Here is a 27139-nt window from a genome sequence, read left to right on the forward strand (position 1 = left end):
GCTTTATCTGACCTGAGAAACCTTTTGTGTAATTTCCAGAGAATTTTGTTCTAGGACCTTGTAATCCCGAAAATCGTGTATTACACTTCAATTTGAGTCGTTCAGGAGGTCGTACTGGACCACGTTTCTTTTTCTTCCGGTTTTTCAATAACGTGCCTGAGCTCATTTCAGAAGTTAACCAATTTGATTTCAGACCCAAATAACGAGAATTAAACCATAGTTCACTATTATCCGAGGTTCGACGAATGCTGGTTTATTGCATACCGGCACCTTCAAATGTCCATCGCTGCTCCTCAAATTTTGTGTGGCCGCTTTATCTGACTCGAGGAACCTTCTGTGTGATTTCCGAAAATTTTTGTTCCGGGACTGTGTAATCCCGAAAATCGTGTATTATAACACCTCAATTTGACCGTTCAGGAGGTCATACAGGGCCACGTTTCTTTTTCTCCCGGTTTTCTACCACGTGCCCGAGGTCATTTTAGGATTTAAAAAATTCGATTTCAGGTCCAAATATCGAGTATTAAACCATATTCCACGATTATCCGAGTTCGACGAATACTGGTTCATCGCATACCGGCACCTCCAAATGTCCACCGTTGCTCATCAAATTTTCTGGGGCCGCTGTAACTGACCCAAGGAGCCTTTTGTGCGATTTCCGGAGAATTTTGTTCAGGACCCTTTAATCCCGAAAATCGTGTATTGTACACTTCAATTTGAGTCATTCGGGAGGTCGTACCGGACCACGTTTCTTTCTCTTTCGGTTTTTCAACAACGTGTCCGAGCTTATATCAGGAGTTAACCAATTCGATTTCAAGCCCAAATAACGAGTATTAAACCATAGTTCATTATTATCCGAGGTTCGACGAATGCTGGTTTATCGCATACCGGCACCTCCAAATGTCCACCATTGCTCCTCAAATTTTCAGGGGCCGCTTTATCACAGCCATAGAACCTTCTGTGTAATTTCCAGAGAGTTTTGTTTTGGGACCCTGTAATCCCGAAAATCGTGCATTATTATATACTTCAATTTGAGTCGTTCAGGAGGTCGTACCGGACCACGTTTCTTTTTCTTCCGCTTTTTCAACAACGTGCCCGAGCTCATTTCAGGAGTTAACTAATTCGATTTCAGGCCCAAATAACGAGTATTAAACCATAGTTCACGATTATCCGAGGTTCGACAAATGCTGGTTTTTTTGCATACCGGCACTTGCAAATGTCCACCGTTCTAATCAAATTTTGTGTGGCCGCTTTATCTGATCCGAGTAACCTTCTCTATAATTTCCGGACAATTTTTTTCCGGCACCCTGTAATCCCGAAAATCGTGTATTATAGCACCTCAATTTGAGCCGTTCTGGAGGTCGTCACGGACCACGTTTTTTTTTTCCTGGTTTTTCTACCACGTGTCCGAGGTCATTTTAGGAGTTAACTAATTCGATTTCAGGCCCAAATACCGAGTATTAAACCATATTTACAATCATCTGAGTTCGACGAATACTGGTTTATCGCATACCGGTACCCCCAAATATCCACATTTGCTCCTCATATTTTGTGTGGCCGCTTTATCTTACCTGAAAAACCTTCTCTGTGATTTCCGGAGAATTTTGTTCCGGTATCCTGAAATCCCGAAAATCGTATATTATACACTTCAATTGGAGTCGTTCGGGAGGTCGTACCGGGCCACGTTTATTTTTCATTCGGTTTTTCACCAACGTGTCCAAACTCATTTCAGGAGTTAACCAATTCGATTTCAGGCCAAATAACGAGTATTAAACCATATTTCAAGATTATCCGAGGTTCGGTGAATACTAGTTCATCGCATAACGGCACCTCTAAATGTCCACCGTTGCCCCTCAAATTTTGTGTGGCCGTTTTATCTGACCCGAGGAACCTTCTGTGTGATTTCCAAAGAATTTTGTTTTGAGGCCCTGTAATCTTGAAAATCGTGTATTATATACACTTCAATTTGAGACGTTCAGGAGGTCGTACCACGTTTTTTTTCCCGGTTTTTCAACGTGTCTGAGCTCATTTCAGAAGTTAACCAATTCGATTTCAGTCCTAAATAACGAGTATTAAACCATAGTTCACGATTATCCGAAGTTAAACGAATACTGGTGTATCGCATACCGGCACCTCTAAATGTCTACCTCTTTTCCTCAAATTTTGTGTGGCCGCTTTATCTGACCCGAGAAACCTTTTGTGTGATTTCCGGAGATTGTTCCGGGACCCTGTAATCCTGAAATCGTTTATTATAGCACCTCAATTTGAGTCGTTCGGGAGGTCGTACCGAACCACGTTTTTTTTCTCCCGGTTTTTCTACCACGTGTCCGAGGTCATTTTAGGAGTTAACAAATTCGATTTCAGGCCCAAATACCGAGTAATAAACCATATTCCACGATTATCCGAGTTCGACGAATACTGGTTTATCGCATACCGGCACCTCCAAATGTCCACTATTGCTCATCAAATTTTGTGTGGTCGTTTTATCTGACCCGAGGAACTTTCTGTGTGATTTTCGGAGAATTTTGTTTCGGGACCCTAGAATCTTGAAAATCGTATATTATAGGGTTTTTGGTCCAACACAACCTTATAAAAAAGGTATTTGCGAAACACCGCCTTTAAAAAAATTTCTTGTTTTCTGGCACCTTTAAAATAATAAAATTGTAAAACACAACCAATTGGTCGGAATGTGGTTGAAATTTAGCTGGAATCTAATTTTTCAACTCCATTTATAATTCCTCTCCATTTTCACCTTTGTATTCGATAACTCTAATTATTCCCTCCTTATCTTCAACATTCTATCCTCTTTCTTCATTTTTTTCTAACTCATTTGTTCTACTTTTCATCAAAAAAATGTCTTATAGAAGCTTTGAAACCACATTGAATGTCTCTTATCAAATGTTCCTCCTACACTATTAAGTATGGGAGGCCACTAAACTCGACAATAGCAAAACGAGAGGCTGTCATACCAAGAAAAAACAGTTTTTGGAAATAAATTACTTGAACTTTTGATTGGAAACCAAATAATGTATTCAAATAGTCAATTTTGGATGAAGAATTTGATAAATTAGTGATTAAATTAACAGGATGGTGGAGGGAAAACGAGAAATGAGAGTATAAACGAAAAAAAAGGGTAAGGTGATAAGAGTCAACGCCGAATTTTTTTAAATTTGGTCAAACTCCGGCAAAAACGTAGTGTATAACAAAAATAAAATTTTAAAGGTAGTAGAAAACGAGAAATTTTTCTGAAGGTGGTGTTTCGCAAAGTAACCTATATTAAAGGTTGTGTTAGAAAAAAAAAACCTTATATTATATACTTCAATTTGAACCGTTCGGGAGGTCGTACCGGAACACGTTTGTTTTTCTTCCGGTTTTTCAACAACGTGTATGAGCTCATTTCAGGAGTTAACCAATTCGATTTTAGGCCCAACTAACGAGAATTAATTCATATTTCACGATTATCCAAGGTTCGACGAATGTTGGTTTATCGTATACCGGCACCCCCAAATGTCCACCGTTGCTCCTCAAATTTTGCGTGGCCGCTTTATCTAACACATAGAAGCTTCTGTGTGATTTCCGGAGAATTTTGTTATGGGACTCTAGAATCCCGAAAATCGTGTATTATACACTTCAATTTGAGTCGTTCGGAAGGTCGTACCGGACCACGTTTCTTTTTCTTCCAGTTTTTCAACAACGTGTCCGAGCTCATTACCAATTCGATTTCAGGCCCAAATAATGAGTATTAAACCATAGTTCACGATTATCCGAGTTCAACGAATGTTGGTTTATCGCATACCGGCACCCCTAAATGTCCACCTTTGCTCCTCAAATATTGTGTGACCGCTTTATCTGACCCGAGAAACCTTCTGTCTGATTTCCGGAAAATTTTGTTCCGAGACCCTGGAATCCCAAAAATCGTATATTATAACACTTCAATTTGAGTCATTCGAGAGGTTGTACCGCATAATACCTCGGGTATTCTGAACTTAGGGTACTCTATCGAGTAAGTTGTATGTTGGTTCTGGATTATGTTCTTATCTGAGTGTACTCGATCGAGTGGTGGCAACTCGATCGAGTAGGGTGTACTCGGTCGCGTACGTGAGTTACTCGATCGAGTGTCGGTTTATTTACGGGTTTTTATCGCGGTTTGATAATAAAAGTGGAAGAGGTCTTTAAAGGTTATTTCGTCAGTTTATTTTTCATTCTACATTTTATTCTCAAAGGGTTTCACAAAACTTCAACGACGTTTTACAATCAAATCTAAAGCTAGGGTTCATAAATTTTGGGGATTTTTACACCTTTGAATCGTCGGTATTTGGGTAAGTTCCTTATGTTGTTTTTATGTTGAATCTTTAAGTTTGGGCTAACCCTAATTGAGTTATTTGGGGGTTTTGGGTAGAAATCGGATTATGATGTATAATTGTTGATTATTGTTGTAGGTGACGATGTGGTACTCTTGTACAATTGTATGTTTGGCTGCAGTTTAGCGGATTGCGAAAAGGTAGGGTTTTTCCTACTCTGTTACTGTATAATTGGTTTGAGTTAATGTGATGGATGAATTACATGATTATCATTGTGGTTATAATTGTGTTCTTTGGTATTGGCATGATTATCAGTATTGTGGTTTTTTTGTTGTAATTGTATGTGGTTCGCGAGGTGCACCCTCGGCTGAGTGGAGTCATTTTCGGGAATGGCTTCACGCCCTTGATTCGTGTGCACATTAATGGACATGGGTTATTCGCTCTACGGTTTTGAGCGGAGCTTAGGTGGCAAGGTTATGGTCCCGACTGGCAAAGTGTAATATCTGTTGCGATGGATATTCTGGCAGGTCTACACACTTTAGTGCGTAGACAGGTGATTGGTGATGAACTGGAGTTGGAGGAATGTGTTTATGTACTTGGATGTTGTTGTATTTCTTAATTTGATTATTCAGTAACTGGCCCCGTTTAAATGTTTTGAAAACTGTGGTGATCCATTCGGGGATGGTGAACAGTTGATTACACGTATATATATGGAGTATGCGCGAGATCTAGCTGGGGATGGAGTCATCACTAGTCCGAGTCTTTTAGTCTTTCGCTGATAGTATGTGACAGTTTTATTTCAGTTTTGGATTCCAGTTTGAGACGATTGTATTTTATATTTCCAGTTTTGGTTTAAGTTGTACGCACGTTTTAACTTTTAAACTTAAGTATGCTTCTTTATGGTCTCCTTTGATTACTATACCTCGGGTAACCGAGATGGTAGCATCTCCATGTGTTAGGATGGTCTTGGTAAGGCACCTTGGTGTATGGGGGTGTTACACGGACCACGTTTCTTTTTCTCCCGGTTTTTCTACCACGTTTCCGAGGTCATTTTAGGAGTTAACCATATTCGATTTCAGGCCCAAAGAGTGAAAGAATGAGTTTATAAGTAAGTGGGTTACTCGTGCTCATTTCTTAAAATCACTAAATATATTTATATTTAATGCTCATAACTATGCAACTACATAGAGTCTACAATCTCTCTAATTAGTATTAAATTGAGATTAGAAATATATGGCAAAAAAATGGCAAATTACAACAAGCATGTGAACTCATAGATTCATTTATTATTTCCTTGATTTTGTATGCATTATTCATCAAACTTGTGGGCAGTACTAGGGTTGGGTAAAAGCAACTATTGAATGCACATTTGAATTGCAATAGGAGAGCAATTGATTTAATTGCTTAAGTAGAAGTAGTCGACATGTGAATAATAAAGATGGCCGGTTTGACGAATTTGTTTCGAAAGGAGATGAAGAACGAGGTTCAGATATACAATACTATACGTATCTCTTGTATTCTTATGTATGGAATTTAGTTTTTTTTCTTTAGTGTATATTAATCCCCCATATACTAAAAGAATAAGAGATCTCCCAAGTTTTTTCGCCTAAATGACTTTGGCTATAATTGAGCCTTCATTATATCATATCTATAACTTTTATTATATCATATTTGTAATTACAATAAAACAAATGGGGTGAAAATAGGAAAATGGAGGGAGTATTATTTTTATAACTGAAATATACTAAACTTTTTCTTTTCCACCGATTAATACAAAACCTTAATAATATTAAATCTACAATTAAAATTTAAAATTGAGTTAAATAACAATTGTATAATTGTTATTTTCTTTAATATTCCTACTAAAAAACCGTGCATTCGCGCGGGATCGACACTAGTATTTAATAGTTAAAATACAATGAGATATTGATAATATTGGCATTCTAATGAGATGTTAAGGAGAAATAGAAATAGGATTAAATTTCACATTTAGTAATACTTTAATTGTTATGGAGAAAAGTTAAGGGGTCAGCCAGGCCAGGCCGGGCTGTGTGCTGAGAGACCAAACAGGGCGAAGCGGGCTCGGGTCGGGTCAGCCCGTGCTGATGGCCACCTCTAGGTATAACTAGACTATTAGCAAAACATAAGGGTTCTAAGTTTCTAACTATCACTTTTACGATTTTTCAATTATCAAGGTTACGGGTGAGTGATTCGAAATTCCGGGAGGAAGGAATTGAAACCTAACAAAACATCAAGGATATAGATTTCTTTTTGTTTTATTTCCGGTGACATGAATTGAATTGTTATTCGACCTATTTCTTCCCTAATATAAAAATATCTTGAATTCAAGGTCTAATAGTCAAACATTTGAATGTTTTTTTTTTTTTTTTTTTTTTTTGTGTTGACCAAGGAGATCCCTACCGACAAATTGAATCAATCTCCTTCCCCTTCGGTCAAGGCAATTTAATGGGTTGACCCCTCCCAAGTTTGGCTTTTTCATTCGCAAGAATCAGGAATCGAACCCCTGACCACTTGTTTAAGAGATGAGAGCCCTTACCACTCACACCAACCAACTTTGGTTCAAACATTTAAATGTTAGGAAAATGATATATAAAACCCTAAGGTATACCTTATCCTTGAATTCACACCTTCCACGATAGTTCAAAGCCTTTTTAATGTCAAAAATGTCAAGGATAATTATTCTACAAGAAGAAAACTAAAACTCAAAAATAAGATGCAATGGGTGATGATGACCAAATAGTAATATGTCCACCATACTAATATGTTATTGTTGAATTTTGATCCTCTCCATTTACTAAAAGTCTAAAACAAATAAATGATCTATTTCCTCTTACGAGATAATATGATACGGAGTATTTTATTTGTTTTTTCATTGCCATTTCCATTATTCTTCGGTAAAATACCTGGACCATCAGATTGTTGTTGAATGTAATCTTGAGCGTTAAGAGAAAATTGACCCTCCATTTCGTTAAGAAATGGAAAGGATCCTAATTGATTGATAGTAATTTCCATATCTTTTTCCATGTTTTGGAACTTAAGCAATAAGGAAAAATCGACCCTCTATTTCGTTTAAGAAATGAAAAGGATCCTAATTGATTGTTGTGATAGTAATTTCCATATTTTTTCCATGTAATTTTCCAAATCCCTTTATTAATAGTTGAATATGGACTTGACTTTTATCAACATTTTTTACCATTAGTCAATTAGTCCATTATTAGTCCTTAATCTTTGAGGAATTAGTTGTCTATATATAGAAAGAACATACCTTTACTAGCTTACCACAACTAAATAAGTGTCTTAATTTCTTCTCTTTATTTTCTCTAGCATTATATTTCTTCCCTTTATACTCCGTCTGTCCCGATTATTTGTTATCTATTATTTTTTACATGCTCACCTGTCAATTTCGAGTATCCATTTGCCCACTTATCTAAAACTTACAAAATATATAAATATATACAATTGATTGATACACCACAAAGTGGAAATAGATAACATTTGACCGGGACGAAGGGAGTCACATTTTTGTAAAACAACAAAAAAAAATGGACAAATTGAACAAGTGTGATGCAAACTACACTCCTTTAACTCCCATCACATTCCTTAAGAGAGCTTCTATGTTTTATGCTGATCGTACTTCTATCATCTATGGTCAGGCAAGGTTCACTTGGCGTCAGACTTATGTCCGTTGTCGTCGTCTCGCTTCATCCCTTGTGTCTCTTGGTGTTGGAAAGAATGATGTGGTGAGTCCAATGTCGATAAGTTATTGTAAGACGGTCTTATAGTGTTGTTAACTTGTTATAGTATTGTACTCCCTCCTATTCACTATATTCTTCCCCTTTACTTTTTACCCAAAAAATAAGGAAATCAATTTGGACCACACAAATCACACTACCCCACATGCCATTGAATTTGGACCACACAAATCAACCCAAAAAAGGAAATAGGGAAGAAAACCCGAATAACTGAATATGGAAATAGGGAAGAAAACCCTGAATAGGAGGGAGTATGTACAATATTATGTTTTTTTTTTATGTCTGGGACCCGCAACCGCTACCTATATGTAATAGCCTGCAAACCATGCAATCCACCCGAGGGTGACATGCTCCAGTTAATGTATTATACAACTGGTTGTATATACAACTTATTCAATATTGTTGAGCTTTGTTACAAAGTTGTCGAGTTCTATTAACAAAATTATTGAGCTATAGTACAAAGTTGTTGAGCTTAACAGAATAATTATTAAGCTCAATAACTTCGTAAAATAGCTCAATAGCTTGTAAAATAACTCAACAACTTTGTGTGAGAGCTCGATAACTTTGATGCAGTTGTATAATGCTATTATACAACTGGTTGTAGGATAGTATTTGTGGACATGCTCGAAATCTAGATTGGGACAGAGAGATTATAAGGTCTGATAGCGTTGTATGTACGATACTAAGTTTCGTGCCTTGTTGAAAATTTCAGGTATCAGTGTTAGCACCTAACATACCAGCCATGTACGAGATGCATTTCGCGGTACCCATGGCCGGAGCCGTCCTAAACACGGTCAACACCATGCTTGACGCGAGCTCTATCAAAACAATTCTCTTCCATTCCGAGGCCAAGATTGTTTTTATCGATTATGAGTACGTATCCAAGGCTTGTGAAGCCTTTACTCTTCTCAAAAACGACCCAAAATGTGCCAAAAGCAGGAACTTCAAACTACCCTCGGTAATTATCATTAATGAAATCGGGTATCCTTCTTACAATAACGAGCTTGGTTCAGGTGTACGCGATTTTGTTAATGAATCGGCCATCCCTTTGTCCAATATCGACTATCACCCGTTAAACCTTGAGAATAGTCACAAGTTGGACTATGAACAACTTATTTTGTTAGGGAATTCGGAGTTTATTGAATCAAAGATTGTCGATGAGTGGGACCCAATCGCGTTAAATTACACGTCGGGTACAACATCGGCACCAAAAGGGGTCGTTTATAGTCACCGTGGCGCGTACTTGAGCACCCTAAGCATGATCCTAGGTTGGGAGATGGGGACTGAACCGGTGTACTTGTGGTCATTACCTATGTTTCATTGCAATGGATGGACTTTCACTTGGGGGATTGCGGCCCGGGGTGGGACCAACGTATGTATCCGTAAGACAACTGCGTCCGAAATTTACAATAGCATTGCATTACATGGCGTGACGCACATGTGTTGTGCGCCAATTGTCTTCAACATGATTCGTGAAGCAAAACATGTTGAACTGAGGTCGAGGGTTCAAGTCCTGACAGGTGGGGCTCCTCCACCGGCCACACTTTTGGAGGAGATGGAGGGGCTAGGGTTCAATGTGGTACACGCTTTTGGGCTCACTGAGGCCACAGGGCCCGCATTAGTGTGCGAGTGGCAAACCAAGTGGGATGATTTGCCGCGAGAGGATAAGTCACGGTTAAAAGCGAGGCAAGGGATTAGTGTACTTAATGTGGAGGATATAGACGTGAAGGACATAAAATCAAATGAAAGTGTTGCACGCGACGGTAAAACAAGGGGTGAAATAGTAATTCGCGGTAGTGGTATTATGAAAGGATACTTCAAAGACGAGAAAGGAACGTCGAAAGCATTTGAGGGCGGGTGGTTCCACACGGGTGACGTGGGTGTAATTCACCCCGATGGTTATGTAGAAATAAAGGATAGGTTGAAAGACGTAATTATATCTGGTGGTGAGAATATTAGTAGTGTGGAGGTGGAAGGAGTGATTTTCCGACATTCAGAAGTGGCCGAGGTGGCGGTTGTTGCTATGTCCCACCCGCGGTGGGGAGAAAGCCCTTGTGCTTTCGTGGTTAAAAAGTCACATAGTAAGATTGTGACGGAGCAAGACATACTAACACATTGTCGAAGCAACCTTACACATTACATGGTACCTAAGAAGGTTGTGTTTGTGAAGGACCTGCCGAAGACTTCTACAGGTAAAGTTCAAAAGCCGATATTGAGAGCCATTGCTAAGAAGATTGGGGTTCAAAGTTCAAAAGATCAGAATCAAACAATCACCATGTCACGCTTATAGAACTGTAACTTAAGCTCATATTGTAATTTAAGCTCGTGTGTTTAGTCTTTTTCTGAAACAAGATTTGTGTAATTACTCGTGAATGCCAAGATTGTGCATTAATTCTCGGGTTTATCTCCAAAAAATTGAACGTCACAAAACCAACCAAACTGAGGACTAACCAACAAAACAGTCAATACAATTCAAAATGTCTCAAGTCTCAACCCCACCCAAACAGAATGATACCCAAGATGACCTGTAACCCGGTAATGATTCGACTCAACCACTTACTAGACAATTAATTATCACAAACTCTACTGGACCCAAAGGAAATCATGATATGATCAAACGAAAACAGACCTGAATGCCTCGATTGTCAGCTGTATGTTCGGCAACCAATAAGGCAAATAAGATTTCTACAGCAACCAAAGGGGATTCATGAATCATGATACATCTTTATACACCCAAGAAAGCAGCAATGATGTACTTAGTGTAGAAATAAACATCAATCAATCGCTACTTAATTTACAATATTACAAGATACGGATGCAAAAACTACGCACATTTTATCAGTTCAACGACAGCGACAGCCAGGAGTTCTTGGCACCTTCTCTTGTCTGAAGACATCTAACCCTGCGCAAAAGAACTGAAGCTTGCTTAATATGTCACCATACAAGTAGGAGCAAGATAGAAAACAAATGATCGGAATGTCCGAGATTAAGACCACTTTCCTTTTTTTTTTATTCATGAGAATTTCCGACTTTACTAACATAGGCTTGTATTCCGAAATTGCTTTTCTGCCTTGCCTTAGTAATAGGTCATATAAGTCATATAACCAATATGTAAGAGCCTCAAATAATTTAGGTCATGCAAGTCATATAACCAATATGTAAGAGCCTCAAATAATTTAGCAATCTGCATGAAGAATTTTATACTGTAGGACATTCAATCATTCAAACGAGGGATTTTCACAGTATTAACAACGTACATGAAGGGCAGGTCGCAGAGTAGTTAGGAATTAGGAACAGCATGATGACGCTCTGGCTCCATCTGCCTGCCTGTCAACTAGAACCATCCCAGCAGGATTCTGTGGAGGCTGGGCCCTCGGTAATTTTTTTGCTGTGTAGCACAGTAGAATGTATCAGAGTTAAAGATATAAAAGCGCAGCAACAGCAATAACAACATTACTCCAATGCCTTGGTAATTCCCGTATATTGCAAGGTAATGTGAGACCGGAAATACTCGTCCTTGCCAATGCGTTAAATATGCAAAGAAGTTTCTCATATGACCCAAAACGAAAAATGTGTTGTAAAATGAATTGACGCTTTACTAATGAAGCATAGAGAGTTTAGTGAGTCTCTTTAATTTATTCCAGGAGGAATATGAACCAGAAACTATAAACAAGTGAACACGATGACAAGTAAAATATAAGCACTTCAACACTGGCAGGCGGTATGAAAAAACAAAAATCAGGAGTCAAGGTATCCATCCAACCAGAGAAAGTATCCGTGGCTCAGCTAATGAGCATATACGCTAAGATAAAAATAATTCCTCCTAGACTCCTACAATGTTATGTTGGTTGCTCTGCCTAAACTCCTAGAGTGAAGATTTTTTCCTTCAAAAACTACCTACACTACCTGAGTGATTATTCATCACAGCATCCAGCAGACCTTTACACAAAAATTAACAGAAAACTGACAATCCGTACAAAACCAGCTGATTGATTAGCTTTACAACCAGTGATATATGAACAGTTATCTAACCCATCAAATCCATCCACCTTTAACAGAGTAATTTGCTCAATTAGGTAAAACAATCGGAACGGTATTGGAAGCATAGAAGAATTAGCAATGCACCTATTTCATGGAATATCTCATTAACATTCTGAGCTGTTTTTGCTGATGTTTCCATGAAAAAAAGACCATTTTCCTCAGCATATGTACGAGCCTCCTGCAAAAGAACAAACCACTCACATTTATATGATACTTCCATTGCATCATAAAGATCTTCAGAGCTTAGTGTTTGTGATAGCCAGTTAGCCACAGTAAGGAAATCAAACCCATGAATAGTTCATTGACAAGACAGCTACATGCAACTATGCAAGATGTGTCTGGACACCCGAAATCAATTTCCGTGTAGGACAAAAAAGTTGGTTAATAACCGAATAGTCAGATACCAGATCAAATCATACAAATTTCCAATCTACGGTCTGTATAGTTCAAAACAAAGTTCCACATACTTCCAATACAACAACAACAACAACAACAACATTACCCCAGTGCCTCAATGGCTCCCGCAAATTGCGGGGTAAGGGGGGGTCGGATGTACGCAGCCTTACCCTTGTGTTAGCAACACAAAGAGGCTGTTTCCGAATGACCCAAGATGAAAATTGCGTCGAGAACTGCATCGAAGGACCACTACTTCACAAGAAAAAGAAGCGTAGCCACTTTAGTGAGCCATTTTGCTTTATTCCATCATAATCCAAAACCAAAGAGTAATGAATCTTTGGCTCCATTGGAAATATGGAATTATTCCACATACTTCCAATCACAAGGGAAAAATATTCATCCAATTTCATATGAATTTTCCATAGAAGGGGTAGATAAGCATGTTACTTCGACACTTCACTTCAATTGCATGTCACGTATCTCCACTCTTTCCAACACAACCCCTTCATTTTAGGCTAAAAATACGAAAAGTTTTCAGAAATAGTTGCTTCTCTCGTGTCTGACACTTGCAGCCGAGTCAGAACAACATAAAAATAAGCATCTTCCTCCATGTGAAAAGTTCTACTTGTATTACTAATTTTCAGCCAAGAAATCACCCTTAACAGCAATGCCTACGAATTCACTTCCTATGTCTTCCAACGTCACAAAAGCACTTAGATCTTTGGTTTTGAAAAGTGAGAGGTGCACAAAAGCTACGAGTGCTAATTGCTAACTGTGGAGAGGCGAATGTGTGTCTCGAGCAATGAGACTCAATATTTATTTACAAACTTGAATTTTTGTTGGATAAAGAAAGAAAATTAGATTGATCCTATAAGGGTGCCAAACTACCTCCTATATGGGAGGACCAAACAACCTCATCCTGAATGAGGATGGAAGCCAATGACTCACAAAACCACCTCTAAAGAAGAGACACAACTCACACAAGTGTCCATAAAGTCAGACACCAAAAAGGCTCACAACTGACGGAAGTAGTGAAAGACCATTGCTTCGAAACAAAAGAAAAATTAATTAATGATCAAATGTCCAAGCGTAATGTTTGGACAATGCTTGTAAAAGGGGGGTTCAAAAGAGTTCCGTAACTATCAACATTAATAAGGGATTAAAAAAGAACATCGTGAAAAAGACAGCAAAACAAGCACACAGTTCTTAAACAAATACTACAAAAGAGGTCTTTAAGGAGCCAAGTGGCTAAATCTAATGCAAACAAGATACTAACAGCATCCTTGAAAACATGAATTCCACTATTTTCATTTAAAGCAACTCAGATAGAAGGTAGTTTCTCCTTCTCAAGCATTTATTAGCAGACAAGGGGGTTTTATTGGCTTGGCCATATTATCGACTATTATTTCAGCAATCTCGCAAGATATCACAGCTAAGTCGTTTAATGTGATCCATGCATCATAGGGGAGTAAGCCTAAAACTATACTCAAAGTTATTTCTCGTAATAATCGGCAACTTGACCAAGCTGACGAAAAACGCTCTTATGGCTTATATATAAACTTATACAATAGCCTGCTGTTAAATTGAATAGCACCTTGATTTGTTTGATGCAAACAATACCTCCTCGGAAAGAGCAAGTTAAAACAATTGGAGTACTTGTGAACTTACGGTTAGACCAAACCCCCCCAATGTAAAATAGGCTTCACAAATCAAAACTAACTAAGTACATAAGCAGATTGGCTTTCTTTCAACTGCAACAGAAATCAACAATGATACTGACACCCACAGAAGATTAACAAGTAGGCAGGTCAAGAATATCTATAGTTTCTAGACTTTCTGCCGATTAATAGAAAGGATATAAAATTGCTACTCGTCACAGCAAATTAGAAGGCCAATAACATCTAAATTATTATAATAACCTATGGCCCAATTCACACCCATTAGAAAACAAAAGATAGACACACACACAGAGGCTGTTTCAAGCTACAGAAAATAAATAAAAATAAACAAATAAAGAGAGAAAAACATAAACCAGATATTACACAAAAGCAACAGGTTTCAACTTTCAAGACAAGTGCAGTATTTACCTCTGCTGTTACAGCCCTCCTTTCTTCTAAGTCCGCTTTATTCCCTGCTAGTGCCATCACCATGTTTGGATTTCCTGCATACCATAATGTAAACAAAGCCATAAAGCTCAAAAACCAGGACGGCAAAACCAATTTGAGACTTCAGAGTGCGATAGAATGTTTCACGTCACTGAAAAGGGAATAAAATTTTAAAAGCAGATATGAAATGAGTCCATTGCCTACGCACCTTGCTTCTGAAGCTCCTGAACCCACTTTTTAGCACGAGCAAATGAGTCCTGAAACATTTCACAATCAGAGACCGTATGAGTAACACCATCCATACAAAAGTAATAAGATTGATATCTCTAGATGACTAGATAACTACTCGAAAACATTTTTTTAAGGCAATTACATCACCAAGATAGAAACAACATGCAGTAAAGTACAATTCTGGTAGCCCTCTCAAAAAACTTGGGACTTCAATTACACACTCTCGTTAACAACAAAAGCTACAGCCTGGGATTGGAAAGTCTGCACTATAAGGGACGATTACTGCCAAATTTAGACTTTAGAGTGAGGAAAGAGGGGGGAAAACCACTCAATCATCTGTCTATAGCAACAAGTGTCAACACTAGGCACAACTGCAGCTGAAAACTAATGAGAGTGACGAAATAATCTTAGAGTTAATAGGTGATGAATATAGAATAGAAAGGATTGAACAATTGACACCATAAAAATTATACAGTACAACGGTCTCGTCTCATGTTACATCCTAAATTGATAATAGGACTCGTGACTTAGTTGTATTACTGGCAACGATCTCACACAACACTAACAGTTATCATATCAATCACATGCAACATTCAAGTTACCCTAAATTCTACAGTCCTAACTTCAACAATCTAATCAACTATTTAAACACGAACATTATACCTACAACGATCTCACACAAGACTAATCACTACCATATCAGCATGCAGCATGCTACTAAAACCTGAATTCTGCAGTCCTAACTCAACAATCAGATCAACCATTTAAACAAGAACATTACATATAAGATAAAAAACTTATTATACCAGACTGGTAATGTTATTATACAGCACAACGGTCTCGTCTCATGTTACATCCTAAATTGATAATAGGACTCATGACTTAGTTGTATTACCTGCAGGTCTACAACGATCTCACACAACACTAATAGTTATACCAGACCAGTAACGTCAAAAATGATTATACAGTACAACGGTCTCGTCTCATATTACATCCTAAATTGATAATAGTTCCGTGACTTAGTTGTATTACCTACAGTTCTACAACGATCTTACACAACACTAATAGTTATCATATCTATCACATGCAACATGCAATTTACCCTAAATCCAACCGTCCTAAGCTCAGCAATCAGATCAACTATCTAAACATGAACGTTATACCTACAACGGTCTCACACAAGACTATTCCCTAACATATCCTGAATTCTACAGTGCTAACTCAACAATCAAATCAAACATCTAAACAAGAACATTACACATAAGATAGCAAACTGAAATATATATACCAGACTAGTAACATCGAAAACAATAATCGCAGCAGCCGCGCCACGATAATACATAGGAGCCAAACTATGATACCGCTCTTGACCAGCAGTATCCCAAATCTCAAATTTCACCGTCGCATCATTAACCGCTAACGTCTGCGAGAAAAACGCCGCTCCGATCGTCGATTCCTACGTCATTCACCGTTTTCCCCCAAAATTCAGTCAATTTTAACAAAAATCACTTTTAATTGATAAATTGATGACGTAGAAAGTAAAAACCCTAGAAATAACCTGAAATTCAACGAATTGACCTTTGACGAAGCGAAGAACTAAACTGGATTTACCAGCTCCCATATCACCGAGAAGAACCTGCAAAAAAATCGAATTAGAACGAAATTAAGTGTAATTAAGTGATAATTAGGGAGATCGGTGGAGAGATAGGGAGAATTACGAGTTTAGCGTTGAGATTGTTGTGAGCAACGGTCGCCATTGATGAAGAAATGAAGAAATTGAGAATAGATGAAAGGGGAAAGTTTCGTGAAGGAAGGGATGACTTTTTGTTGTTGTGTTTATATAATGGGGTTAGTTTGTTGTTGTTGATGGAATTGATGATGATTGTGTTTGGTGAGAGTTGTAGGACTTGTAGTTGTGCGCGTAGTGGAGTCACGGTCACGATTTAAGGTCCAAGTATCGGTGCAAGTAAAATGTTGTATACGTTGCGTCCGTTTAATTTTTAAGTTTTAAAGTCCGTCCAAGTATCCTAGTCTCCAAGAGAGCTAGAGACGGGCACGGGCACGGGCACGGGCACGGGCACGTATTAACAAGGTCCATTATCCATTTTGACACGATACGGGTTTGGCGAGGTCTAGCCAGTGCAGTACTTCGTAGGTTGTGTGTCGTGTCAAGGTCGTTGTTTTCAATTAGAAAACCAGCTTGACACGGCCCACTAACGGTTTATAGGCTGGCACAGTGGGTTAGCTCAGCCCACTGGCACACCAAAAAAACAAAAATAACACAGCTCAGTCCATCGTGCTTATGTCATGCCAACACTAATAATCTCAAAAATAAAGCACATCGCGACACATACACCATTTTCATGTGTCTGTTAGACTGTGACTATGTGTCATGTAAATTATCTTTTTAAGCCGGGGGACTGGCCCGGGGCCAACCCTACCTACTGCCATTTTTACCTAAAACACTCTTAGGAGGAAAGTTTAACATGACTTTGCTTAATTTCATGGTCTGGTATTTTGAGGTGTAACGTAAAGCACACCCTTGTAATTTCACGATAAGAATGCAAGTTTGAGGGACAAGCATTAGTTAGGGATCGCCCACTAATGCTTTCTTAACGATCTCATGTTACATGTCGGAATCCTAGTCTCAATTATCAACGTTCATTACACACATGTTTGCTTGAGAGTAATTGAAGGCAACAATTTGTATTCGCATGCAAGCAAAAAGTGATAGCAAAGTTTGTGGTATGGAGTGGATTGATTGACTAGCACCTTCTAAAGAAACATATCCGACAGTACAAGACTTATAGCAGTAAACATTAAAAGTACGAAATAGCAGTACGTTTTCTAAAACCCCAAAAAGTATCTTAAATTAAACATCATATCTTACATTCGACACGCTTGAAATAATCTTATAGATTACTTGAAACTGAAAATGAAATTAAAAAACATAGATGCATACAGTGAATTTAAAGGGGTGAAGAAGTGTGTCTAGATCAGTAGACTATCACACGCCTAAGCCCAATTCTACTTGATTATGAGTGATAATCACCTAACTCTAAAACAGATTTAGCCAATCAAAATCTATACTCGCAATCTAACACTTTACCTTGGATCGCGATTTTTGACCTAAAGTCACATGGCAGACTTTTTGTCTAGATACATACTTATTCCAAACCTAATTTACATTCATGAATTTTACTATACTAAACCGATTTTAATCTAAAAAAAAAAAGGAGAATCCATTTTATTAGAGTAATATAAACGAATCACTCAATATAATATTCCAAGATCCACATATATCCACGATTCCAGGCTATAAAGTCTGACAACTTTATATTGAACCTATATTTTTTTTCCAAGGTGTCAAATAAATTATAAACCCTCGATATCATCATTACAATACTTGAAAGAGGGATATTCAAATCTAGAACCTACTATTCATCGAGGAAATGGAAGGTGGGGAGCGGGATGCTAGGGGAAGGCAGGGGATTGCGGGTGTGGTGGAGGGAGGAATAGCTGGTTGGGTTGCGGCATCGGAGGGGTTTGTGAAGCACTACAAGAAAACACGATAAGGGCGACAAAAGAAGGCGGTTGCATCCACATTCGCAAAATTGGCGACGGGAAAAAAAGGCGGGAGACCGAAAACAGTCAGGGAAGGTGTTGTAGTGAAGGTGAACATTGATGCAGGCGTGAAAGAGGGCGAGGAAGTGGGTGTGGGAGTTGTGTGTAGGGACGAGCCAGGGAGGGTGTTGTGGGGTGTGTAAGGTGCGTGGAAGGAGGTGTGGGAGCCACATATTGCGGAAGAGGTTGCCGTGCTGGAGGGCCTTGAGGAAGTTGCGAGGATAGGACATTCTTATGTGGTTGTCAAGAGTGATTGCATCCAAGTTATCGGCGCGCTGGAGAAGAAGAATAAAGGAAGGAGTATTTTTCATTTAGTTTTAAACGATATCTTGTCTTTGGCAAATTCGTTTCAATGAATTGTTTGGTCTTATACTAATAGAGTTAATAACAGTGTAGCTCATGCTTTAGCTCATTTATTTCTTAGAATTGTGGGTCGTAGTGTGTGGTCGAATGTCCTACCTACAATTGCGAACAATGCTGTAATCGCTGATTTGCTGCTTATTTAATATGCCCTTGGAGTGTTTTTCTAAAAAAAATAAAAAATGAACCTACTATTCATTGAGTAAGTCTCCTAAAAGATATGAGTAACTCAAAAATAAATTTATTATAAGATCATTTTATAATTTCAAGTTCAAAAAGTATCACAACTAATAAAACACCTACATATGAAATGAGCATAAAATATAATTTCTTTTTTTTGGTTTCAAATGAGACACAAGGTCAGTACAATATACATGGATGGAGTTTCGAACTTGTGATCTATTGTCACAACTCACAATACATCCATCTCAACCACTAGATTGACAAAGAGTCACTATGAACCACGAACTACGATTAACAACAAAAGTGTTACGAAAGTCACATTAAAAAGCGTAGGATCATGGAAAATACTTATCAATTTAGCATCCTCCTTACACTCAAAAGAAGAAGGAAGTGTAAGAAGGACGTCCTCTCGGAAAATGCAAGTATTTTCCTAGGATCGTCGACAACTTTGGTATCGTTTGATTGCCACTAGAAATGTGGGTAAATTCAAAAATCCCATGAATTAGAAAAAATGAAGATGTTTGGTTACCCAAAATCCCATGATTTTTTTTTCCCAGGAATTGCAAACTCCTCCATAATGGAGGAGTTTGATTACCTAGGTCCCCCTAGGTAGTTTGAAATTCCTGTGTCCATTCAATTCCTACATGTCAACCAAACGTCTTTTTAGTAATTCACATGAATTAACTAATTCACGTGTTTTTGAAATTAACGGGAGATTAATTCCGCCATGACAACCAAACAAAACCTTAAATGAAAGACAATCCCATCTCTCAGACTTGAAAACTGAGTATCCACTATACCTCCGTCCTAACCGACCGGCTCCATTGTCATCACTAGGTCTCAGTTCTCACTACGTTGCTCACACTGCACCCGCTCTACCCACATTCACCCTACAACAATGTCTTCCTCCCTCAAACGCCGCCGTGAAGACTCCCCCACCACCACAACCACCGCTCCAACCACCGTCGACCTCTCCCTCCTAGAAGCCCTAGAAAAATCCCAATCCCAGCCAACAATCGAAACCCTAGACCTAAAAACCCTAAAAAAACTCGTCCTCGCCTTCGAACGCCGTCTTCGCGACAACATCGAAGCTCGTCTCAAATACCCTGACACTCCCGACAAATTCGCCGATTCCGAGGTTGAACTCCATGAAGAACTCCTCAAGCTCAAACTCCTCGCCGCCGCACCCGATCTTTATCCCGAACTCGTTAATTTAAACTCAGTTCCCTCAATTATCGGATTATTGAATCACGATAATGTCGATATTGCTGTTGATGTTGTTAATTTATTGCAGGATTTGACGGATGAAGATGTGTTAGATGATAATGAGGATTCCGCTAGGGTTTTGGTTGATTGTTTAGTGGAGAATAATTGTTTGGAATTGTTGATTCAGAATTTATTGCGATTGAATGATTCTGATCCTGATGAAGCAAGTGCTGTTCATGTTACCTTAGGTATTATTGAGAATTTGATTGAGGTGAAACCCGCTGTTGCGGAAATCGTTTGCGAAAAGACGAAGTTAATGAGGTGGTTGTTAGGGAAGATTAAGGTTAGGGAATTTGATGGGAATAAACAGTATGCGTCTGAGATTTTAGCAATTTTGTTGCAGAATAGTAGTGTTAATCAGAAACGGTTAGGGCAGATGAATGGTGTTGATGTTGTTTTGCAAGCGATTTCGATGTATAAGAGTAAGGATCCTAAGAGTTCTGAGGAGGAGGAAATGTTGGAGAATTTGTTTGATTGTATGTGTTGTTTGGTAATGCCGTTGGAGAATAAGGAACGGTTTGTGAAAGCCGAAGGGGTTGAATTGATGATTATTATTATGAAGCAGAGGAAATTAGCGTATGGTTCGGCTATTAGGACTCTTGATTTTGCTCTTACTAAGTATCCTCCGGCTTGTGAGCGGTTTGTTGATGTTTTGGGGTTGAAAACCGCGTTTGTTGCCTTTATGGGTAAGGCAAGTCCTATTGTCCCTTTGTTGCCTTTATGGGTTCTGTTCATTTTTATGTTAAGAGTAGTTTACGAGCTTTGTTAATGTGCATTGCTGAGATATATCGTTTGTTGATGTTTTGGGGTTGAAAACCGCGTTTGTTGCCTTTATGGGTAAGGCAAGTCCTATTGTCCCTTTGTTGCCTTTATGGGTTCTGTTCATTTTTATGTTAAGAGTAGTTTACGAGCTTTGTTAATGTGCATTGCTGAGATATATCGTTTGTTGATGTTTTGGGGTTGAAAACCGCGTTTGTTGCCTTTATGGGTAAGGCAAGTCCTATTGTCCCTTTGTTGCCTTTATGGGTTCTGTCCATTTTTATGTTAGGAGTAGTTTACGAGCTTTGTTAATGTGCATTGCTGAGATATATTGTGTGTTTGTATTGTTTTGGTTTTTAGATACCAACAAGCAAGAAGCATAAAGGAGAGCGATACCAGGAGGAGCTAGAAGAGAGGATCATTTCAGTGATTTCGGCGTTATTTGGTAAGTAGGGAAGACCATATTGTTGAGAAGTAGATTTTGAGCTCTTATATGATGTTTAGCTTTTCTGAGACTAAACTGGCATTAGTGTACCATTTTGAATGTTCAGTATAAATGGCGCGCAAGAAAAAATGAAGGTTTATTTTAGCATCTTGTTTGATCCCTGGTGTACTACCTGAATGCCTTTGTGAGACGTTTTAATCTGAAGTTGCTCGTCTCCTAAATTGCCTCCTTTCACCACCCTCGTCTCCCCATCCTAGAAAGAACAAAAATTAGGATCGCTATCTGGTTAATAGTTTTCATGCAATCCAAAAATATGCTCGCTATCTGGTTCATAGTTCCATAGAATTTTTAATTGTACTATTGCTCAGCTGCTTGCTGTTAAGATTAGTATTCCCTGTAGCCATGTTAGTGTTGCTTGCATATCTAGCATAATGAGTTTTTGAATATTGCGTTGCTTTTCCAGCTGGGATATTGAGGGGATCTAGAAGAGAGAGATTGTTGAACAAGTTTGTGGAAAATGAATGTGAGAAAATAGACAGACTTATGGAACTTTATGTCAGGTAATTCTTTTGCCAAAGCGTTTGGATGATGTGTTATAGATTAACTAGGAACTTCCACCTTCCGGTGTATTCACGTGACAAATATGTTTTCTGTAGGTATTCTGATAGAGTAAAAGCAGAGACTGAACGCTTGAACAATATTGACCTTGACGATTTTGAGGTTAACTCACGAGACTTGGCGCTGATAGTGATTCTTTATGTAAATAAATTTATATACTCAAATTGCTGAAATTTTTGCAGTTGGACGAGGAAGAAAAATACAGTAGGAAGCTGGATTCTGGTCTCTTTACTCTCCAGGTAGAAATATTTCATCATCATTCTAATCTGTTCATTTTATTTGAATGTTAGATAGTTTGTACTTCCTCCATTCAACTCCACTCTACCATCTTTCCTTTTTCATCCATTCAATTCCACTCTACCTATTTCCTAAAAAGGAATGTCAAATGACCATTTTGTCCTCATACCCCATTACTTATTTACAATATTTGCCACTCATACCCCACTACTTCTACATCAAACTCCACCCTTTTTCACTCATACCCCACTTAATTACATTATACCCCATTATTTATTTACAATATTTTCCACCCAACCCACTCTTCTTAATATTTGTGCAAAATACAAATAAGTAGAGTGGAGTTGAATGGAGGAAGTATGATTTAAGAAGTATATGATAGGCAACATTAATTCCAGCTTCTCTTCTTTTTTCCTTGTGTATAGAGTTTTTTGTCAAAAACTACCTTATATTTAGGTGTATTTGTAAAAATACTACCTTATATTATTATTTTTGTTTTCAACTACCTTTGTTTTCTTTATTTTTGGTCAATAACTACCTACGCTAAGAATCTAGACATATTTGGTCTATTTTCCGGCTTTAACATATCTCACATGACTCTTTTATGTTTTAATCTTACTAAGGCCCGATTTTGGGAAGTCATAAAGTACTTACGCTAAACTTTAGTAGATGTTTGTAGTTATTATTGAAATGTGAAATTTATTAATTTTGCTTATCTGAAGTTAAATTTTGGTTTGGACGCAGTTGATCATTGTTGTTTGATGTTAAGAAAGTCATGTGAGATAGGTTAATGTCACTAAATCGACCAAATCTCGCCATATTTTCAGCGTAGGTAGTTTTTGACCAAAAAATGAGAAAACAAAGGTAGTCTAAAACAAGAAAAATAATATAAGGGTTATTCTACGTAGTAACCCTGTGTTTTTCTGAATTCTAGCTGGTAACCCTTCGTTTTTCAACTACCCACATGGTATACCCACATGGTAACCCTGAACTTATGAAAAAAGGTTCTCCATGACCCTCAACTTTTATTCCGTTAAAAAACTCCGTTAGTTTGAATGTTTATCGAGACTTGGGCTTGTCTTTTACACTTCAAATGCTTAAATGAACAAGTAACTATGGTTTTCTCAACTCAATTAAAATAAATAAACCACGAATTTTGCTAACAAATAATTATATTATCGGTGTGTTAAGAGTATAATTCATAACATTTTTATTATCATTCTTATTATTATCATCATTTTTATTGCTTAACAAAGAATATTAAAGTAGTAAATGTATTGAAACACATCTTACTTTTGTTTTTGTTATAAATTATATTAGATTATAATTGATATTATATTATTTTTATTTTTATAAAAAAAAAAAACAAAGGTAAGATGTGGATCGGTATTTTTACTACTTTAATATTCTTTGTTAAACAATAAAAATGATGATAATAATAATAATGATAATAAAAAGATTATGAATTAGACTCTTAAGTCTTACCACACTTAGAATATAATTATTTGTTAGGAAAATTTGGGGTATATTTATTTAATTGAGTTGAGAAGACCATAGTTTGTTGGCCATTTAAGCATTTGAACTCTAAAAAACAAGCCCAAGTCCCAATAAACATGCAAACTAACGGAGTTTTTTAACGGAATAAAAGTTGGGGGTCACGAAGAACTTTTTTTGATAAGTTCAGGGTTACCATGTGGGTGGTTGAAAAATGAAGGGTTACCAGCTAGAATTCAAAAAAACACAAGGTTACCACGTAGAATAACCCATAATATAAGGTAGTTTTTTTTACAAATACCCCTAAATATAAGGTAGTTTTTGACAAAAAACTCTTGTGTATATAACGAATGATAATTGTCTAAAGTTCTATTGAAAGTGTCCATTGATTTTTCTTCTACAAGTGCTTTGTTAAACAAATTGCAACAAGTCATAGCATGTCACTCGTCAGCAAATCACTGAGAAAAAAATAATGTTCTATACTGTCAACTAAGTGTCAAGGCGTCAATATTCGTTGCTTATTTTCTGCTAATGTAAAAATGAGATCGGAGTTTTTGCAAATACATTCAAAGAGCCATTTTCTTTTCGTATGTCCATTGTCCATGTAGTTATGAATACCCTAATCCTATATGTTAAAACTACTTTGAGCGTTTAGACCATATATGCTATTGGCTTACTGTAGTAGTTCAGCTGGAGCTTGTTGAAAAAATTATTACACGCACGTGCACACACATGTTGTATGAATGTATATTAGTAGTCCTTTTATTGGTTAAGTATAGATGGTTAATTACATCTTTTTCCCCCTTTAGTATAATCTAATATTCATAGGAGTTTCCTCTGCTTATTGGCTACTAGCTCCGTTGAGAAAAGAGAGCATTTCGATGTCATCCTCCAACATCTTACAAGATGTTGATGTTCTTCGAATACTTATATAACTTGTCTATGTCGCTGAAGTCCTGACTATTACCTAGCTATATTGCCACTTATCTGAACTATAAGGGTGCTTTTGGCAAATGTGGTCTAGTTACAATCAAGAGGCAGAAAGAATAAAAAAGATTGGCCTGTGGTTTTATTGATTTGGAGAGCTTATAACTTGGTCGCAGTTTGGTGTCACTTCTTGATTTGATATCGTGAGTTCATGACTTGAAGTTGTTATGGTGTAGTAACTACACTTCATGCCAGCGCCTTGGGTAACATTTCCGCCTAGTGACATGTGTATGGAGTACTTAGTAACTCAAGATTTAAGAAATTCATTTTTCATTCTGATAAACTTCTGGGGAGATTGTTTTGATTTTACAATGTATGTGTCATTCAGTTAAATGGTTTTCCTACGTGAATCATCTACACTTTTCTTTTTCTTAACGCGCTATTCCATTAATTGCAGCTGATTGCTGTCATTCTGGGGAATCTTTGGTCTTCTGAGTAAGTCCTCTTAATATTTTTGTGCTATAAAATAAAGTGGTCATAATTTACTTTTTATATCTTCCTTGTTTATGACTCTGGCATCTATCTGCAGACACCCACAGATAAGAGCTAGGATTGAACTTTTGCTCAAGCAACATAAACTTACAAAGAATGATGTAAAGGATATACTCCAGGTTAGGATTTATTTTATATTTTATGCTTGCCGGGATAGTTTAGGTTGTGTATTTATTTATTTTTCTAGGGCAAAGCAGACATTTATATGTCTCTTTCCTTGTTTATATGTATATAATGGTTCTATATTTCTGCAACACTGAATCACATCTCAATTTATCGTTGTTTTAAAGGTTACCGCCACTGCAGCTTGAGGCGGTATCTGCTGCATTTTCGATTTGTTATGAGGATCACTTTCTTGATCAAGGCCCAAAACGAGATTAGATCTCAATTCTTAAACACCAGGATATAGAGATTAAGTTACATACTTGCCTTTAGGTGGTTAACGTGCAATTAGTGTTTTTTTGTTTTGTTTTTTCTCTTTCGTGTTTTTACTTTAGCAAAATTTTCCAAGGTCAGCCTATCGTTAAGTGCTAGTATAGCTATAGTTTATGGTTTGATTATAGTATCTCCTGAAATTAAGACTTGGTTTTTTGTGACCTCAGGAATATCATGATTATATCGGGGATCTCGATGGACCAGAGGAAAAGGAAAAAGCTCAGTCAAAAATTCAAAGGTTTATATCTGCCTTTTGATCTTCCTCTGGCTCGGCTTGAGAAGTAGACTTTCCTGAACAAAGACATCAACTGAGGCTAAGGGTCGTGTACTATTACTTGAGTTGAGACATTCGCCCATCATTGTCAACTGCATGTTGCTCAGTACCGATGATGGAATTTGTTGAGCTGGCTCATTTGCTGGAATGTTTATTGAAATCCATGTAAAAATTTTGGTCCTTTCAAATCTTGGGCTTACAGGCACTATATTGCCCCAAAAGTGGAGTAAGAGTTCAGCTACACGTCAAATGTACTCCGTTATTGGCAAATGTGAGTAATCTATTACTAGTACCGATATGCCTTGTATGAGCCGTTGAATGGTGAGACCCATGCAGCATTGCCCATCATCGGTAAACTTGATTATTCATAATTGTAGTATATGGATAATTGTTCGCATTGTAGTGAAATGCTCGCATACTGTGTGCTATGTTAGCTTAGCTTTTCTGAATTCCCACCAGAAAAAAGGGGAACAGAGGACTTTCTTCGAATTGTTTCTGTCTATCCTCATTGTCCACCGGTTTTCCAATTGTGAGAGCACGTTTTGTTCTCCTGCTATTTACTGTGCAAGTGCGCCTCATCGTTGTATTCTTTCATTAATCTTTCTGATTGAAATTCCGAATCTGATCGTAACAAGGTACCTGCTCGTAAACTGTCTACTGCAAGTACAATTTGATCAAAATTGCAGAGTTCTAATCACATCGACGAACATTTGACATAATTCAGTGGTGTATATCTGTGGCACAGAAAATAGTAACATTGCATAAGCGTCAAGCGATAAACCCAAGCAATTAGACCATAAAGTCGGTTTTACAAATTTTATGTAGCAACCTGGCAAGATAGAATAGGGAAGGAGTCTCAATTGGGAAGGTTCTCGAGGATAACCCTTGGAGAAATCAAAAGTGAGAATGATATAATGTGAAAAAATCGTGCATATAACCACAGTCGGCTGTCTGTGGAAGACTTGACAAATTAGTTAACCACCAGCGGCGGACCAGACCCTATGGAACAGAACAAGTTTCCGTCACTTCCACGATTAATTGAGATGCGCTAAACTGCTAAAGCTAACATCACTTCTAAAGAATTCAGTTCCTGATGTTTTGGTCAAGGGACCGAGCCATTT

The 27139-nt window shown here is 37.7% G+C and overlaps 3 protein-coding genes across 4 annotated transcripts; 2 read left to right on the top strand and 1 right to left on the bottom strand.

The window, feature by feature from the left end:
* The first annotated feature begins 7786 nt into the window (after positions 1-7786).
* On the top strand, positions 7787-10483 carry LOC141646692 (trans-cinnamate:CoA ligase, peroxisomal-like). The gene is made up of 2 exons (XM_074454596.1): positions 7787-8059; positions 8784-10483. The coding sequence occupies exons 1-2, from the start codon at positions 7862-7864 to the stop codon at positions 10359-10361; spliced, it is 1776 nt and encodes a 591-aa protein (XP_074310697.1). The 5' UTR covers positions 7787-7861; the 3' UTR covers positions 10362-10483.
* A 177-nt stretch (positions 10484-10660) lies between these two features.
* Positions 10661-16748, bottom strand: LOC141646693 (ras-related protein RHN1). 2 transcript variants are annotated; one of them, XM_074454599.1, is made up of 8 exons: positions 16563-16748; positions 16403-16480; positions 16133-16300; positions 14822-14870; positions 14596-14669; positions 12197-12290; positions 11329-11459; positions 10661-10973 (listed from the first exon to the last, which is right to left on the bottom strand). In XM_074454599.1, exons 1-7 carry the CDS (start codon positions 16599-16601, stop codon positions 11359-11361), a joined length of 603 nt encoding a protein of 200 aa, XP_074310700.1. In that variant the 5' UTR covers positions 16602-16748; the 3' UTR covers positions 10661-10973; positions 11329-11358. The 2 variants fall into 2 exon arrangements, with proteins under 2 accessions (XP_074310700.1, XP_074310698.1); XM_074454597.1 differs by having other exon boundaries at positions 10661-10986; positions 16563-16722.
* A 3012-nt stretch (positions 16749-19760) lies between these two features.
* On the top strand, positions 19761-26507 carry LOC141646694 (uncharacterized). The gene is made up of 8 exons (XM_074454600.1): positions 19761-20968; positions 21397-21481; positions 21945-22041; positions 22138-22201; positions 22282-22338; positions 25215-25252; positions 25347-25428; positions 25912-26507. The coding sequence occupies exons 1-8, from the start codon at positions 19910-19912 to the stop codon at positions 25999-26001; spliced, it is 1572 nt and encodes a 523-aa protein (XP_074310701.1). The 5' UTR covers positions 19761-19909; the 3' UTR covers positions 26002-26507.
* Positions 26508-27139: the final 632 nt, after the last annotated feature.

Source organism: Silene latifolia, chromosome 3, assembly GCF_048544455.1.
Source record: "Silene latifolia isolate original U9 population chromosome 3, ASM4854445v1, whole genome shotgun sequence".
NCBI classification, from domain to species: domain Eukaryota; kingdom Viridiplantae; phylum Streptophyta; class Magnoliopsida; order Caryophyllales; family Caryophyllaceae; genus Silene; species Silene latifolia.